This window comes from Anneissia japonica, unplaced genomic scaffold (genome assembly GCF_011630105.1).
Source record: "Anneissia japonica isolate Jap-2015-1 unplaced genomic scaffold, ASM1163010v1 scaffold287867_len1003013_cov215, whole genome shotgun sequence".
In the NCBI taxonomy this organism is placed as follows: domain Eukaryota; kingdom Metazoa; phylum Echinodermata; class Crinoidea; order Comatulida; family Comatulidae; genus Anneissia; species Anneissia japonica.
In genome coordinates, this window is record NW_022684320.1 from 371804 (window position 1) to 390352 (window position 18549).

Sequence of the window (18549 nt, forward strand, 5' to 3'; positions counted from 1 at the left end):
AAAAATTATGATCAAGATCCACCCAGAAAAAAATCCTGGATATACCCCTGGGGCATAGTGTTGTTGTCATGTATTTCAACCATGGTAAGTCTGAGGTGGGTGTAACTTCTTTTCAGGTAGGCCTATTTGCCATTCTCTCCTATGTCCTATGATGTACATCATGTAGACCTATTAAATATTGAACGTTAATTTAGTTTGAAAACATGTTTCAGAAGAACAATGTTGACAATTGGATTATGAGTTAAATGAAGATGTCTATGCCAATAATGTACTGAAGTAAAACAGATTAAGAAAATGATTGGTATATTACAAGGCATAAAGAATTCTGCAGGCTGCTATTGGTTGTATGCTACATTATTCGGACAGGGCCAGTGAGTCTCATTTTCTGCAATAATTGTCAAATTGTCCATTGATCACTTTATTTCACAATAAATTAAATATTATACAGCAAACATGTTTTCTGATTGTGTCGCTAACATCTTCTCAAAAACTGTTTTAGTTTCTGATTGCCAAACCCACTGATCCATGGAGGGAGTACTAATATTGAGAATACCTCCATGTTATGACTGATATCATCACCGTACCAGATCAGTGCTCATCAGAGAGCGCGAAACATATCAGGTTGCCGCCCTCTATTGTCTACGCACCAACACCACCACTCCTCGTTTTTTTGAGGTCGAGGTCAGAGATCCAGCGAAGCCAGTTGATAGTTTTGTGTCGTTGCCGTCAGATCGAGCGGAGACTTTAACAACCGGCATCAAGATGGCTCCGTCAATGAGTAAATTTCTGTATAGTCCAACTTCAGCAGTAGCGATATCGAGCGCATTTAGCATATACTACCTTTCAAGAAGAATGAATTCCAGAGAAAAAGGAAAACTACAAAAAGTTGGAAGGTACGAATATTTTTATGCATAAAAAAATAACTGATATCATAATTAGTCTCTAGGCTTGGTAGGCCTAGGGCTAGGCCTTAGGGCCTAGTCAATGGCCTAACCTAGGCTAGGCCTAGGTGGTGGGGTATTCGGTGGTGGGCCGGCTAGGTAGGGTAGGCCCTAGCTATCCTAGGGCCTAGGGTAGGCCTACCTAGGCCTTCTGAGATGAGATTCTGAGTACTCAAGTATTTGCCGTGAGCCTAGTCCAGCCTAGCCTTACTACGGCCACATTTTGAAAGTACGTAATTTTATTTTACTTCTAGGCCTAGGCCTAGGCCTACCTCTAGCCTACTATATAGACTATAGACTAGGGCCTAGCTAGGCCTACGGCCTCTAGCAAAGCTAGGCTATCCTACACTTTTTTTTCAATTTTGCAATTGTCTGCGATATTACCTGGTGTGCGCCGTGTAATAAATTTCCATTTCGCAAAAAATACATTCACGTGCATGTCTCTCAATTTGAAATGATATATTATTATTTAATGATCCATAATCAAACACATTTTTTTTAAACTACCTAATTGGCCATAATTTCTTGACAGTGAATTTCTTATTGGTCATTGCCGTTTTGACTAGAAAGCAAATGACCTAGTCTAGGCCTAGTATAACAAATACCAAACCAAAACAGCAACACTTTTTTACCAGAATGGCAATGGAACAAAACGGAGATAAGTCAAAATTGCAATAAGCCAAAAAAGCAATAAAATAAAATGGAAGTAAAACTTATTTCCAATGTGGTCCTACGTAAGACCAATAGAACGAATCGGTGGCTCGGGTCATGTGACATATAGTGGGTATTAGGGTTTGTTTACATCTATTGAGATCGCGAGATGACAGTGCATTGAATATGGCTTCGCCTTGATGTTGATGCAAGTCACATCACAGATGTTGCAAATGTTGGTTGGAATGCGAATTATAATTTGGTAAATCACTCAGAAGTGTCAAAATTAAATTTTCGAACACTTATCAGTTTGGTTTGGTAAGGCTCCAATGGATAGTGGGATAAAGCCTGGAGGTTTTTTAAGGAAAGGTATGGTACCTCCATTGAGGCGTCGCCGGCTGAGGTATATTTTAGGCCTAAGTCAAGAATATTATTCATGTCAAATGCTATCACAGCATGAAAAAAAAAAACGAATCCCCGCATTCGTTGCAAGAGTATTATTTTACAGTTATTTTAAATCCAAAATTAAATCATAGGATGTTTGTAGTTACTTTAGGTCGCTGTCTAAAAATCATAACTCTCTCAATATACTGTGTTCAATGAGTGCACTGTGGTTTACGATGTTGATGTTTACATTTAGTACCCACTATATGTCACATGACCAGTAATAGCTGGATTCACCGATTCGGTCTATTTTAAACATGAAAAAGTACAACAATTAAATACGATAAAAATTTACTATACAGTATATAAAAAACATTAAAACACAGCAAAATGAGGCTAAAACCATTTATGTCATAGAAGTACAAAATGCGGGAAAAAAAAGCAACAATAATAATAACAATATACCAACATACAAGTTGAATAATTCAATAATTCAAAATAAATGATTCAAATAAATAAAGCTTTGAAATACAGACAAAATGAGGCTAAAACAGTTTATGTCATAAAAGTAAAAAATGCGAAAAAACAATAATAGTAATAGGCTTTATAACAACATAAAAATTCAATAAAAAAAGCATTGGGGGAAACACAAATATATAAAAGCAGTAAAAATTCAAATAAATAAAACATACAGTAAAATTAGGTATCTAAACAATTCGTCATGGATGTGTAAAAAATATTTTTAAAAATGCGATTAAACATTAAAAGGGAGAATATGGAAATATTCGATTTGCCTACAGACGATGGGCCAATTTCAAGACAATTCAGAAAATTATAAACTGCTGCCCGTGCCCGTCGGTGTTTGCTCTTGGGTTTGGCACTGATTTTGTTCATTTGCTGACCTGGTTTGCCTATTGCCGTTTTGGTCTGTTGCCGTTTTGGTACTTACCATTGCCGTTTTGGTTTATTGCCATTTTGTTTTTTGCCGTTTTAAATGCCGTTTTAGTTTATTGCCGTTTTGACCCGCTACCGGTAATTTATTTGGTAGGAGTATGTGCACAGTGATCAACAGACGGTGCAAGGATAAGAGTTGATTAAACTGTAATCATCTTGGGATATTTATGTCAACTTTTTTTTTCTTTTCAGTAAATCAGAAATTCCTGTGGAGTTTCAGGTATAGCAATTATTTATTTTTAGCGACTCACATACTATAGATAACACACCAAAAAAGCAAAATAATGCTAATCCTATGAAAAATATGCAACACAACAAGATGTGATGTATAGTAGAGAAATAATGAATTAAATGTATACAGTAATGTTCATGGATTGTTTTTGTTATTTAAAGGGTGGAAAATCTAAGGCACAATCAAAAGAAAAAGCAGCAGTAGATTCTGTTTTCTTCAGGTAAGAATTAAAATTAGCAGAATAACTGCACCCCCAACCCTTGGGCCCCTCGAGACAATCTGCTCGGCCTACCTAGCCTAGCCTAGACGGGCCTGACCAGACCAAGCCCAGCCCAGCCGTTGTACTGTAAAACTGCAATAAATTAACAGAAAGATATACTGAATAGTTTTTTACCTCATATTGTATTATCACTGAATCATAGTGTGTATACTATATTATCAATTTAATCCCCTGTCCCTTGTTTTGAGTATAGAAATTCCCAATTTTATTGTAAAAACAATTCTGAAATTATTGCCACACTTCTTTCATACCTTGTATTCTAGCTCCTTGTCCCATATCTCATGTTAATGGATGATAATGATATGTGTATAAAACATTACCCAATTAATACATACTGAGTCCTAGTCCAGTAATTCAAATTCTTATTCTCCTCTATCAGACGTTTGTTTTCTATACTTCGGATACTGGTACCAAGAATCAATTGTAAGGAGGTATGTATTAAAAATATACAGTATTCACTCAAGTTAATAAAAAAAGTTGTAAATGGCTTAATGCCTGGTAAAGATATTGTTAATTTTCATAGCAGCTTTCACAATATCATTTCAAGGAAATTTACAGTCATATATATTGCTCATTTAATTTAATATAAACTTTTTGCATAATTTTAAATTTTTGATGAGTAATTAATTTTTAACTGAGACTTAAAAAAAGATAAAGCAATTCTTGCAATTACATTGGCACCATATATTAAATGATTTCATAATAAAATGTCTATAATGTAACTTTGATAAGTTTATTTATTCTAATTTTTGAATTTTTTTGGGTGGGAATATTTAAAAGAATATGCAGTATACCATAGTTAACATTTTTGATTAATTTAACTACACTAAATTATAGGAACAAGATGGGTTTTTTCAAAGATATCTTTATCAGCCATTTATGCAATACCCTAATTGTAATTTTATGTTTATTTTCTTAATGTAGACATTATATCTTCTACTGGTAGCAGCTTCGTTAGCAGCAAGAACTTACTGTGATGTATGGATGATACAAAATGGAACAGCCATTGAAAGGTAAATTCAGGATGAAAATAATATTTTGACCAATCAACTTAGTTGTTCTTGTAAGGAAAATATTATAATTATTATTATTATTATTATTATTATTCAAATGGAGTATAGAGTACCACAATTGTTGTCACAACGCCAGGTGGCGCCCTTTGTTGCCAACCAGACATTGATTACTGTTCATTACGCCTGAATGACTTTATAGGCTTTCTGGAATAGGCATTTTAAAATCTAATATTTTACCATCAAAATGTACTAAAAACACAAAAGTTAGCATTATATTAGTTATCGAACACACATTTAATCATCAATAAAAATTTACAAAGAAAAACTAAGATGCATCATCTTAATAATTACGTTAGAAATTGGGATCAATGGTTTGTCAGTGGAGAAAATGGCGTCTGGTTGAACGCATAGCAACGGAGTAGTATTACATGGTATCGTGACGTAACACTGTAGTACAGTATGGTCCTGGAGGTGGAACAAGTCTTCTTGAATAAGGACTATAAACTGTAGGCCCAGTGTACAAAATTGTCTCATGTGCACTTTAAAGAACCCAATACATCTTTTAAGATGAGTAGGGATTTACACTGGTGTACTGGTCCATAGAACCCCTGTTGTCTTGTGTTGGGATTGCCACTTTGAAGAGTGATTTAGTTCACTGTTTGGCATATCCTTGGCCCTAGTGCCTATTTGCCTACCCTTAATATAACTACAATCATAGTGGTAGAATATCTTGCAAAGTAAATTAGTAATAATATTTATTTGATGGTAGGTCGTATTTCAGCAGTTTTAAACTTTAGAGATAAGTGCTTTGTACAAGTATTATGCTTGGTTAAACTTCGCTTTTTACTGGTAGGTGCTTTTTTTTTTAGAATTGTCTTAAGATTATACAGGATTGAAGATTTAAATGAGTGGTCATGGTTTACAAATTTACAAATATAAAATAAATACCATGATTCTGTACTTTATTGAAATAGGGTTTTAAGAGAATGAGGCTTAATGGGAGGACAATATAATAGGAAATGTAATGTGGCTACTGGTATTTTGTCTTTCAGTTCTATAATTGGGCGTGATGTTACATTGTTCAAGAAATATCTGTTTAATTTCATTTGTGCAATGCCAGCTGTAAGTGTCACTAAATGATCTTTTTCTCATACATATAAATATTTTTATAAGTGCAGTAGCCAACATTAAAATACATTTTTTTCAAAGCAGTTTTTAATATCTGCCTTAAATAATCCACTTCAGTGTATTATCTCAAGATATCCTAGACATATTATGATACTGTTAATGATAATTATTTTGTTTTCAGATATCCTTGATAAATAACTTGCTGAAAGTAAGTACTGTACACTTAAAATGTTTTGTTTTGCAACTATTCATTTAGCTAGCATGATTAATTAGATCATTTTGATTTTACATTTGCTTTTATTTAATTCGAGTTAAGCAAGGTAACTTAATTGAGTTACCAGATATTTTGGCTTGGGATTATGCAGTCCAGCACTCCTGGTTCTCAGAAGGTTACTGCATTCTTTAATTTGTATACAGCACCAATACCCAGTGACGTATCTAGAAGTCTTGAAATGGGGGTGCTGGGGCGGGAGGCGCAAGGTGAAGTAGGGGGTCTCCATGATCAGTTGAGGGGTAATAATATATAATAATTATATAATACATTATTATATATATTTTACAGAAAATGTAGCTTGTTGGATTAATCTGCATTGTGCAGCACCCACACAGTGGTTGATTACAGCTTTAACCAATGGGCTATGTTGCCCTTAATTAAAAACTTTAATGTTTAGTGTCAAAATGACTATACTCTAGAACAGTGATTCCCTACCTCCACGGACCCCTTAGCTTTGATGTGTTGTGTGAATCATCTTCTATCTACTAATCATCCTATTGGTTGGGTATGGAAAGTTAGTAAGCTTACACCTGTGGGTCTTTGTAGACTTTAAAAATGTCCCGACCCGTCTGTGAATCCCAAAGAAAGTTGGGAACCACTGCTCTAGTTTAAAGCAACATGACCACATTTCCCAAATCATTTTTTTAAAGTTACTTTGTTCTCTTTAGTATGGTTTGAATGAAGTCAAGTTATTATTCAGGACACGGCTAACGTCATTTTTATATGATCAATACCTAAGGTAAGTCGAACTGCCTCCAATCAAGAACAGTACAATAAATCATTTTAAACTGAAAAATGGAAAAATACAACAAAAAATACTATATTTAAGCTGGGCACTTACTGTGCACGGCGGTCATTGGCTGATGATATTCTATGGAGAAACGTAGCGCCACGATGCACGTGCAACAGATCCTTTTTATTGACGATTCGTTGATACTGGCACTGACAACCAGTAGACTTTGCATCGTCTAACACTCACATGGAACGGAGTTACTTTCACATGAACAGTGAGTTCCCGGCTTATATGTTTGAAATCTTTTTATGTTAAACATGATTATTAATCATTGTGCAATGTAGTACTTGATAATACTTTTACTCACTTTATAGTGGCTTTACATACTACAAGATGAGTAACCTTGACAATCGTATTGCTAATGCTGATCAGCTCTTAACACAAGATGTAGAGAAGTTCTGCAATAGCGTAGCTGACTTATATTCCAACTTAAGCAAGGTAAGGATCAACAACACATGTTTTTGTGTCTACTGCCCCTTCTGGCAGTTAACCCAGAGCGAGTAAATCCTTTATGGAGAAATGATGGGGTGAGTCATGAGCTAAAGATAAAAATGAAAAGCACGTCTACCAAAATATGATGCCATACTAGATAATACCTGTCCTGCAGTAAGTTATCAATTGAATTGACAACGCAGAAAGCTAGAAGGACCTGTCCTAGAAAGTTCACTAAAAAGTCATTACAGTAGCACAAAAAAGACCATGTAAAGCAGTAGACACTATCCTGCTGGGAGCCTTTCTTTTTTCAATGTTCAAAGTTATATTTATTTACAAATATCCTCATATGGTAAACTTATTTTCTTGTTAGATAACATAGACTAGACAACAAATGCTTTATTTCAATGTTCAAGGTTATAATTATTTACATATATCAATACATGAACCTTTTTTTTCATGTGAAATAATACATACATATTTAGACTGATTTGGGGTCAGCATAATGAGGCTTTCGTCCAGCAGTGGACCGACAGTACATTGATACATTAACATAGATGAAAAAAATATCCACACAAACTCATTGAATTCATACAACAGTGCTGCTTCTTTCATTATTGATGCTATATTGTATTCTTCGATTTCTTATGATTGTTCTTATCTTGTTTATGCAGCCTTTACTTGATATCTTAATATACACTCGTGTGTTGACATCATCAATTGGGGCTCAAGGACCAGCGTTCATGTTGCTCTACTTGGCAGTGTCAGGTTTAGTTCTTACCAGGTAGGTAAACCTTTATCTGGGACAGGTTATCTTAGCAATATGCTTCACTAGTGTACACTCCAGGACATATCATTTGTCTATATATTTGCCTAGACAATTTCCCTACTGTATAATATTTGCTTTGATTTTCATTTCATTTTGTCAATACAAGTAATTATCCTGGCAAATTACAAGTGTGATGATTCTTAATGATTACTTATATTTACTTGTGGAAGAGTTTGGCGCACTGGTTGAAGCTCGGACTCTCAACCTTGTGGTTAGGGGTTCGAAACGTTCACTGTGCAAGTCACTTGTGTCCTTGGCCAAAACACTTTATCTGCGTTTGTCTCTCTGTACCTGGAGTGTAAATGGGTACCGGCATATGCTTGGAAGGTAAACAGTCTCGCTGTGAGGAGGAGTGGCTATCCCCTCAAAGCATTGCCCAATCTGGCCCCAACACCTGGTTCCAGTTTTTTGCCATCTATCTTAAATTTTTTATATTTTATGTATATTTTATAAATTTGTACAAGCCTATAAGTTCTTTAATGTAATTTTATTATTAAAAATCAACCATTGTAGACTAAGCAACTGAATTGTGCTGGTGTTGTTTTACTTGTAGACTGCGTCGACCTGTAGGTAAAATGACAGTACAAGAGCAGCAATATGAAGGAGAGTTCCGCTTCGTTAACTCTCGCTTGATTACAAACAGCGAAGAAATTGCCTTTTATCAGGGTAACAAGTGTGAAAGAAGGACCATTTACCACACATTCAAGAAATTGGTAAGATGTTAAATATATGAAGGATAGTTTGTTTAAAAAATTACCAACATCAAAACCACTGTAATGTTGTTTTAAACAATTTCATACCACTTGACAAAAATGTTCTTATTTTTTCTTACTTAGTAATCATAATTAGGTTGTACAAAATGTTATTTTAAAATACTATTATACTAGTAATGATGCTGATAATTTTCTTTATAGGTTGACCATTTACATCATTTTATTTTCTTCCGTTTTTCAATGGGCTTTATTGACAACATTATTGCAAAATGTAAGTATAAATGAAGACTTATTTTAAAGTACTCTTTATCTGTCCATGGTAAAAAAAATTAATTGATTTCTCTTTCTGAATGGTGATGACATGGATGATCCTGGTGGCAAAAGTCAAAAGTGTTTACCATGCCAATAGCAATAATAATGATATACTTACTGTCTATATATATGTATACTGTTTTATTTTTAAGATATTGCTACTGTTGTTGGCTATTGCGTTGTGAGTAGACCATTCTTAAACCTTCAACATGAGCCCTTCTTACATCTCAACCACTCAGAAATAATGGAGGTAAGTTTCACGATACCCTGGTTTGTATACACCAACACACTGTCTTGATCCAAGTGGTGTGTTTCATACCACTACATACATAGAAATAGTCATAAACATTATAGATAATCTATAGCTTGTCTATTAGAATAATATTTATAATAGGAGTGATGGTTTGGCCTACCTGGTAATAGCATTGCAGTACCCGCTGCTACTTGGGTACACTAGCCACTAATCATAATGGTCTAATGGTTATGACACCAAGCTAGTTATTTGGAAGTTCTTGGTTTGATTCCCACCGGAATCAGTTGCAAGATTGTTTTCACAAGTATTGAGAACATACTGAGTATTCAGTACAATAATGTTAAGTAGGGCAATATATCACTCCTATGAAATTTTCTGATGCAAGCAACATCAAAATAAATAATATTTCATTGTGATGGTGATGATGATGATTGTAAGATGACTGTGATGATGGTGATGGCTGATGGTGGTAGTGATAATAGTGAAGAAATTAGATTGATGGTTAATGACAATATTTCAAAGGATAACATAATACTTATTATATATAATCATATGAATTGTTGATTGTAATAATCATGATCAATACTTGTTACCAATGATATTACATTTGCCATGGGATGCATAGAATAATTCAGCTTCAAATAGTAGTACTGTAGTAAATTCTGCTTGTAATATGATTTTGTTATCTATGCATGAAACATAAATTATGGGTGGCAGAAACTTGCTAATTTAGTAATTTAGATTGTGGTAAATCCCAAAGAGATAGTAGTTTACTTATGTTTACTGGTACTGCTTACCTCATTTATTTGAAAAAATACCCCTCTTTGAGTAAACGCCCTCCTTGAATAAATAAGGCATGTTGTGGCAAAATGGCTAAGTTTTAGCTAAAATTGAAATTCCATTTTAATGGTATTTACAGATACCTGAGTAAGTGATCTTTAAAATGAGAGGTTATTCATTGAAATTGGACATTTCAAGCATTAGTTATTGTAAAGTGAAAGTATGGCACTCTTAGTTATTTGTGAGTACATTGTTTAATAGAATTAACTATCAACATAACGTTAAATAAACGATTTGTTGACCACTTCCAGAACTAATACTTTAGGACATTAAACTTTTGATCTATATTGAAATAAAATTTAGGCAATTTTTTGAGCTCCCATATTTGATAGCTCATTTACTCAATACTGGCCTGTGCGACAACTTAACCATTTCGCCACGACATGGCTCAAATGTCTCTTTAGAGCCTCATTTGGAAAAAATGCCTTCCTCAAATGATTGGGATGAGGTATTCCTTGAATAAATGCCCCCTAAAAGACACTAAACAAATCTAATGGAAGCAACATCATTCTCAATACATTCTATTGATGTTCTGCTTCAGTAGAATTACATTTTCTATAAACCTGGTTGGGATAATTAAGTATTTATGATCACATAATAACATACTTTGATGGTAATTATGTGTTGTAATTCCACATTAACTTTGAAATTAATTTTGAGTATATATGTATCCATTTTACACCTCCCTCGAATAGATGTCTCCCTCGAATATATTTGATTTTTTTGACAGAGTTTGTTGTGTTGTTTTCAGTCTTCATGCATGATGAAATAAAGTCCAAAGACTAATTATTGTTACGTAAAGTTATTGAAATTTATGGATAATCAAGTTATTGGTGTTTTAATATTTCTTTATTTGGAAGAAATAATGATATATGTTACTTTATTTAGACGTACTACAGGGCAGGTTACATGCTCTTGAGAATGGCCATGTCAATTGGCCGATTAGTACTTGCCGGTCGGGAAGGCATAAGGCTCGCCGGGTAAGTCCCAGGCCATGCCAAATCCTGTCATGTGTAGTAACACTACATTGCGTAGTACATTATTCTTTTTTAACATGTGTGCGTGTGTTTGTTCTGTGTTTGCCAGGCCTATTATAGGGCTGGGCGCATGCTAGTCCGCATGGCTGAAGCTATTGGCCGAGTTGTACTCTCAGGCCGTGAATTAACGAGGCTAAGCGGGTAAGCATCAGTAGGAAATTTGATCATCATTACTTGGGGCAGTTTGCATGCTTTATCCATTACTAACATACTCACAAAACTTCTACAACTTCCTTAAAGGTATACTCTTTGTGTTGGTCTAATTAACTTGAATGTTAAAACTGTATATTTAAATTGCTTGTGTTGTGGATCTAAGTAAGTTAGTAACATTCAATTAAAAAAAAGTAAATATTTTCCTTTTCAAGAAAGATATGCAAATGTAATACAGATATACTCTATGCTGTGGTGGTGGAATTCCTCTGTAAAATGGAATGTGTTAAGGTTCATCTAAGTTGACGTTCCAACTACACATACAACTTATTAGAGAGTTAGTAATTGGACCTAAGTTTTGACAGATGACCAATAGCCATGGCTGGAAAGAGTGCATGACCGGTGGTCTGAGGCAACATGAATGTCCCAGAGGCATTTTAGGGAACAAAATTTTAAAAAAATAACTGTTGGGCAGATAACATTAGGTGCTGGTGGCATTTTATCGAGAGAACTTTCATGGACATTTTTTTTTCCAGGCCTGCCAATGGCTGATAGCAGCTTCTCAGATAATAGACAATGTTTAGAGTAATTTGACCTGGTTTATGCAGTATACTTATGCACCTATTGGAGCATATTTTTTATACTCTTCGCATAGCCCCTTAAATTGACTGAGTAATCAATTGAGTAGCATCAGAAATTTAGCCAACGCTTAACATGAAGCTTAACATATTTTATCCCTTTAAACAAGCAATTCAATGTTCAGTTTTGACATTTAGGTTTTTCTAGATTTCACCACAGAGAGTAAATCTTCAACGTTATCACATCATGTTTTCTCATTAATTAGGAATATTATCAGGCAGGGAGAATGTTGTTACGTATGGCTCAGGCAGTCGGTAGAATTATTCTCGCTGGACGAGACATGACACGTTTATCAGGGTGAGTGACCAATGGGATTTCAGCTTCTTCAGTGTGTACTAATCCACCGGCTGCCCAAGTCTACTTAAAAGAATGACTGTGATTACTAATACTGTGTATATATACATATACATACATATAAAGACAAAAAATGAGAAACATATATATATATATATATATATATATATATATATATAATGTATATGTACATATATAATATATATAATGTATATATTTCACTTGGCATCTTCAATAATTTTGGAATTGGCGCGGTAACAATTTCTGATTTATCAATATATGCATTATTTAAAAAGTCCTATTTTTTTGCAGTTTAAGATACTAATACCTAATAGATAACCTTTTGTATTCATATTCCACTTTTTATAAAATAAAAAAAAAATTTATTATTCTGAATATCATTTAAGGATAAAAAAAATACAAATAATAGCAGCTTGTTTTCATTATGGGCTTTAAATATAAATACAGAATAATTATACAGTATTAAATAAACAATTTGTCATAATATCATGGTTTAAAAGTAACTCAAATTTATCCTATAAATACAGTAATTAGGAAATTTGTGCTTGGGCCATACGGACTCATTGCAGCCGCAGTAAACATATTTACTCTTTTCTTACACAAGACCAACAACTTAATGCCTTGTCGGATAGTGTCATTATATAATAGGGAGATTTTGATTTGTGCTACATAAAGCTAGAACAGATTCACTCATCCGTAACCATCCAACGTATGAATATTCAAACCAAACTGTCCTGGAATCAAAGCAACAATGAGAACTCAACGTTTTGCATGCACAGATGACTTCTTAGTGACGTCATTGCGTTCTGGGCCCTACCTTCTTCGTTCAATCAAAAGCTCCGTAATATATTCACAGGGAGAGCTGGTATAACCAGGGATTGTCATGGTTCAGGGCACACGCCATGGTACCACCAGGTGTAACCAATAGCGGTACACTGCTTGCTGTTTTTATAGTATTAACAATTAAACAAAATTTTAAATATTTGCAAAAAGCATGTCTGATATCATGAGTATTCTGATCATCTATGATGTAACTTGGATTGGATTTATTCGGCGTAAACACCAAGGATAGTCCACGAAAGTCTAGAAGAAGACTGTGGGGTCCTTCTGGTGGTGATTGGGCAATACACTGGGAGACTATCCCCTACTCTTTTGCGAAGTGTGCACTGCGTTCTTTAATGTGCACATGGGCCATAAATGCACACGGGACTTAAATGTCTCATCTGAAAGATGGTGCGCTATTATGACTTGTATTTCAGCCCTCTAGCTGAAACATGAAGAGAGGCAGCGATGGGAATTGAACAATTTTACAGTTATGTTTTTTTTAAATATAATGATAGAATAAAGTAATAGACAAAAATACATGCACCGATTGTTCCTGTTTGATTTGACAAGAATGTGAAAACTTAATGAACCTCTGTACTTTATTATACCTCCCACTACATACACACATACACCAACTGCTACATTGAACACATTAAGCCACATACTATCTCTATCAAGAAACTCATTTTAGCAGCTTAGCATTGCCTTTATACTATATAAAGTGTAAAGTTGCTTTCATACATGCATTGTCTTTTGCGCGGGTTCTGCTCTCTCTCTCTATGCCTCACATTGCCTTTGTACTGTGTACGCTCTTATTGTATTGCATCGCCTTTGTATCACATTGCCTTTGTGCTGTGTAATCTGCTATAATTCTTGCATTAGACTATCTGTATTAGTTGCTAAACATTTTCATATTGCTCTATTTTATTTAATTTTCATTGCATTGCTGTATATTATTAAACCATAACAAATTTTGTTATCTCATATATATAATAAATGTACAAAACCAGGTGCTTGTCATCAAAAATGAAAGTCTTCAAATCGACTAAAATGTCCGTGTATTGACCATCTTAAAGCATGTGACCGAAAATATAAATTATATTTTTGCCATTTTTTATGGGATTTTAACAATTTTTGCTTCAATTATTAGCTTTTAACCTAGAATATAAAGATCTAATAATTCATAAATGTTCTTATTTTTTTAAACAAGAGCCTGTTTTTGCTAGAGTGGTTTGGATAATTTGCATTTTAGCTTGATGTACATTTTTTTAATGCTATTAGATTTGCATAGTGTTGAACCTTTGTAATCTATTCAATGACTTCTGTAACTCCCCACCCCAATGCAAGGGGTTGCGTGTATTTATAAGCACGAGATTTTCTATTAATAGGAAGCTTTCGATTGCACAATGAGGTTAGGATGTAGAACCAGGTAGAACGTAAAGACATCACATAAAGTCATCTGCGCTTGCAAGAATGTTTAGTTGTCGTCGAATAAATTCGAGGAGGCAATTTAGCCAAATATACGTTGTGCAGAGAATGTAGGACCGCCATGAATTCGTTCTATCATCACGTCGCGCAAGTCGAAAGCTTCCTTCTAGGGAGCTTTCTATTTGTGTGATGACGCGACACTAGGACGGAATCCTATGTCCAACGTTCTCTGCATACATAGATTTGGCCAAATTGCGTTCCAGAATCTACTCGACGAGGTGACCTTAATGTTCTCGCATGCGCAGATGACTTTTAGTGACGTCATTACGTTCTACGTCATACCGCCGTCCCTATTATCTCAACCAGAACTGTCTGAATGCTGTCAGGTCAGGTCATGTTAGTGGATATTGCTGTGTTATCTTAGCCTGAACTGTCTGGATGCTTTCATGTCAGGTCATGTTAGTGGACATTGCTGTGTTGTAAAAACAGTTGGTTCATTGGGATTTCATTGACCTCTACATGACACTGCAACAGTTGATTAAAAGTCCCTCATTACAATATACATATGGACCTTCAATATCATAATTTAGGAATTATTAATATGTAATTAATTTAAATGCAAAATGTTTTAGAATTCAATTTTAAATTTGAGATTGTTTACATGCTGATAAACTATCATTGATGTTGACCATATTACTTATTATCCATAATGCAACAGGTTTACAGCAAGGGTAACAGAGCTGATTACTGTCCTTAAGGACTTGAATACTGGACGTTACGAAAGGACAATGGTATCAAACACAAATAAAGGTGAATATACATTCATTCATGAAATATTAAATATTAAAATAAATATTAAATATTTAATTTTTAGTATTATTTTTCCAATTATTGACCATCCTAAACTCTGTCCGCACTATAAAATTTTATTTGACAAAAACTGTTGTATGCCCATATATAGTCATGATATGCCCATATATAGTCATGATGGTGCCCATATATAGTCATGATATGCCCATATATAGTCATGATGTACCCATATATAGTCATGATATGCCCATATATATACTCATCATGTGCCCATTATAGTCATCATGTGCCCATATATAGTCATGATATGCCCATATATACTCATCATGTGCCCATATATAGTCATGATGTATCCATATATATTCATGATGTGCCCATATATAGTCATGATATGCCCATATATACTCATCATGTGCCCATATATAGTCATGATGTGCCTATATATGGTGTTGATGTGATGTCATCGTGAGCATATTTAGGCATGTCACAATTATAAAATTTGATAAGCTGGACAGGGCTTAAGCTAAGGGTAGTCGTATATAAAGGGTTTTAAATACTTCGGTAAAACTACACCCTTAGAGATTCTATCAATTAATTTTTTTCCTCTATTTGCCTATATTCTTTCAATATTTCTACATCTATATTTCTTTGTCATTTATTATCATATATTGTTTATTGTGCATCATTTAGTAATGTATGATTCTATCTGTTTAATTTTATCAACTCAATTTGCATTACTCATTTTCTGCATCTTTCTGTATCAGACTCTGATAGTGAAGAGGACAGTGAACCATTAGTAGCAGGAAGTGGAAAGGTTATATTCAAGGATGATATTATAAGGTAAAACAAGTTTTTGTAATCTCGAAAGCTTCGATGAGAGCAGTGTAATAGAGGCAGTAGTGTATATTGGCCCTAAAGGCTGCCCATACAAAAAAGATCTGTTAACCAATCAGCCGAGTGTTTCTAGAGCTCCACATCGGAGCTAAAAACTCCCACGGATGAAGTAAAACATCCCTGGATAATATAAAATGCATTTTTATATCTCATTGATTTTATGTCCATGACCTGACCTTACAGATTTGATAATGTACCTTTGGTGACACCTAATGGTGACGTACTAGTAAAAGCAATGACCTTTGAGGTCACGAGAGGTATGAATGTGCTTGTGTGCGGGCCGAATGGGTGTGGCAAAAGCTCCCTCTTCAGAATCCTAGGAGAGGTAAGAGGCATGGGAGAAAGATAACAATTTAACAATAGTAGCATATGCCAAATGTATTTATTACTGTAAAGTATCTATCGTTATGTCTTATACTTTATTGCAGACATTTACAGCATGTTGTTTTTTCTTACTCTCATTTAGCTGTGGCCTTTGTTTGGTGGTACAATGACCAAACCAGAAGCTTGTAAATTATTCTATGTACCTCAGGTTTGGATTTTCTATATTTTGTAAAATATAATTTTTAAATAAAATGGAATTTAAATTGAAACATTTCTTTTCATTTTGAGTATTTAGCCAATGATATTTTATCAAACTTATCTGATAGTACATGTTTGTTTCAGACATTTGATCAAACAAATTGTGTCTTTGCATGTCTGTTGAAAGTTGAATTACTTAATTGGACAATGTTTGTTCAAACATGCCTATTTGACTCTTGTTAGATATTCATTAATTTTTTCTTCATTTTCCATTCTACACAGAAACCATGTAGTATTATTTTTATGAATTAACTATTTAAAAAAAAATTATCATAGACTTTTCTTTTTTGTTGATCCAATAGAAAAAAAACGATATGATTTTACTCGCACTACATTTTGCAAATGATCCGTTCGCTTTCTCAAGTAGACTGGCAATGTTACATCCAGATGAAATTATTCTGAAACATTTAAAATAAGGTGTTCATTTTTTATTTTCATATTCTAGAGGCCTTACATGACCCTTGGAACTCTACGAGATCAGATAATTTATCCAGACACAAAAGAAGATATGGTCAGAAGAGGAGTGACTGATGAACAACTTGCAGAATCAATGGAAAAGGTAGTTTATTACATCAATATCAGTTTATGATCTATGATCCCTATAAAATACAACATCTACCCTTCATCACTTGAACGAGCTTTGCCAGATATTGGTATTTCTTACCTTGTTTAAAGACCATGGTCCCAAGTTTCTCACAAGTCATAGAAGCTTCCTGAAATTGGGACAACCTCATGTGCTCCCACGGGCTAGAAAAAAATCTCCAGGAAACTAACCCATGTCCCGCAAGTTGTAGAAAAGATTTGGTGCAGCACAAATGGTTTGGTTCATGAACCTTGAGGTGGGGGTGGGAGGGGGTTTCCAATATTTCACTGCATTTTGCTTGTGTCCTTGAGCAAGGTATTTAGATTGCTTCAGTGGACCTTTCGGTTTTTGTTTTTTCTACTGCATTGACAATTGTTTGCTGAAGTCAGTTGGGTGTCTCCAAGCACTGCAAAATATAATTAGATGGGTTAAACAATCTTGTTCAATCAGTTTTCCTAAAAATAGATTCTTCCAGCTTGGGACCCCTGGAGGCAGAGATATTGTTCCACATCAACAACTCCTCATCCACACTGCCCAGAATTTACTTTTTGAACTTGCACTTCATTGATTATGTTTTATGTGTAAACTACAACTACTGCTACTACTGTGTTGATTTCCAGGTTCAGTTGGCAAACATCTTGGAGCGTGAAGGGGGATGGAATGCTGTTCAAGACTGGATGGACGTTCTTAGTGGCGGAGAGAAGCAGAGAGTTGCTGTAAGTCAACTTATACAAATTTTAGATTGATCTTTCATTTAATTTGATGTGTCATTGTTGGAGTTGACATCAAATTCTCAAGCAGCTTGGTGGCTAAGCCCTTTCATGTCCCATGCTTTGGGCTGAAAATAATCTGCAAAAACAAAATTCTCAAAAAATAAAAAACAAATAATACCATAAATTATATTAATTAATACATAATAATTACTAAGACTAACACAATATTACAGAGTTTTCTCTATTAAAAAAGCAGATTAGTTGCTGTCCAAAGAAAATAATTTATTTGAAAGATGACAAGATGGCTTTGAACTTGTGGTCTCCTCCGTTATTAACTTTTTTCGTTTTATTAATGTTTCTTTACCATAATGATTGTAAAAACTCATTCTATGTTTCTACTGTATATTGTTGTAATTTCACACTTTCTCAACCTGGAAAATTCTGTTCTTTGTTGGTTGCAGATGAAATAAAGTTTAAACATGTGTATATATATATATAATTTTAAAAGGCAAATGGGAAAAACCCATAAAACAGCAAACGGCCA

The 18549-nt window shown here is 34.3% G+C and overlaps 1 protein-coding gene across 3 annotated transcripts in view; it reads left to right on the top strand.

Annotated features, from left to right (window-relative positions):
• Positions 1–671: 671 nt before the first annotated feature.
• The window catches only part of LOC117104402 (ATP-binding cassette sub-family D member 3-like), a 19200-nt gene continuing 1322 nt past the window's right edge, over positions 672–18549 (top strand). Inside the window, exons 1-20 of one of the 3 annotated variants that reach the window (XM_033245261.1) lie at positions 672–893; positions 3123–3150; positions 3324–3382; positions 3822–3873; positions 4367–4455; positions 5508–5577; positions 5765–5791; positions 6526–6596; positions 6965–7088; positions 7757–7866; positions 8465–8624; positions 8826–8895; positions 9089–9186; positions 10918–11009; positions 15142–15233; positions 15998–16073; positions 16311–16452; positions 16594–16659; positions 17155–17268; positions 17913–18008. In XM_033245261.1, the coding sequence (XP_033101152.1) occupies positions 763–893; positions 3123–3150; positions 3324–3382; positions 3822–3873; positions 4367–4455; positions 5508–5577; positions 5765–5791; positions 6526–6596; positions 6965–7088; positions 7757–7866; positions 8465–8624; positions 8826–8895; positions 9089–9186; positions 10918–11009; positions 15142–15233; positions 15998–16073; positions 16311–16452; positions 16594–16659; positions 17155–17268; positions 17913–18008 (1767 nt within the window). In that variant the 5' untranslated portion in view covers positions 672–762. Of the gene's footprint in view, positions 894–3122; positions 3151–3323; positions 3383–3821; positions 3874–4366; positions 4456–5507; positions 5578–5764; positions 5792–6525; positions 6597–6964; positions 7089–7756; positions 7867–8464; positions 8625–8825; positions 8896–9088; positions 9187–10917; positions 11010–11115; positions 11208–12060; positions 12153–15141; positions 15234–15997; positions 16074–16310; positions 16453–16593; positions 16660–17154; positions 17269–17912; positions 18009–18549 lie in introns of all 3 variants that reach the window. The other 2 variants (XM_033245252.1, XM_033245244.1) reach the window with 2 other exon arrangements.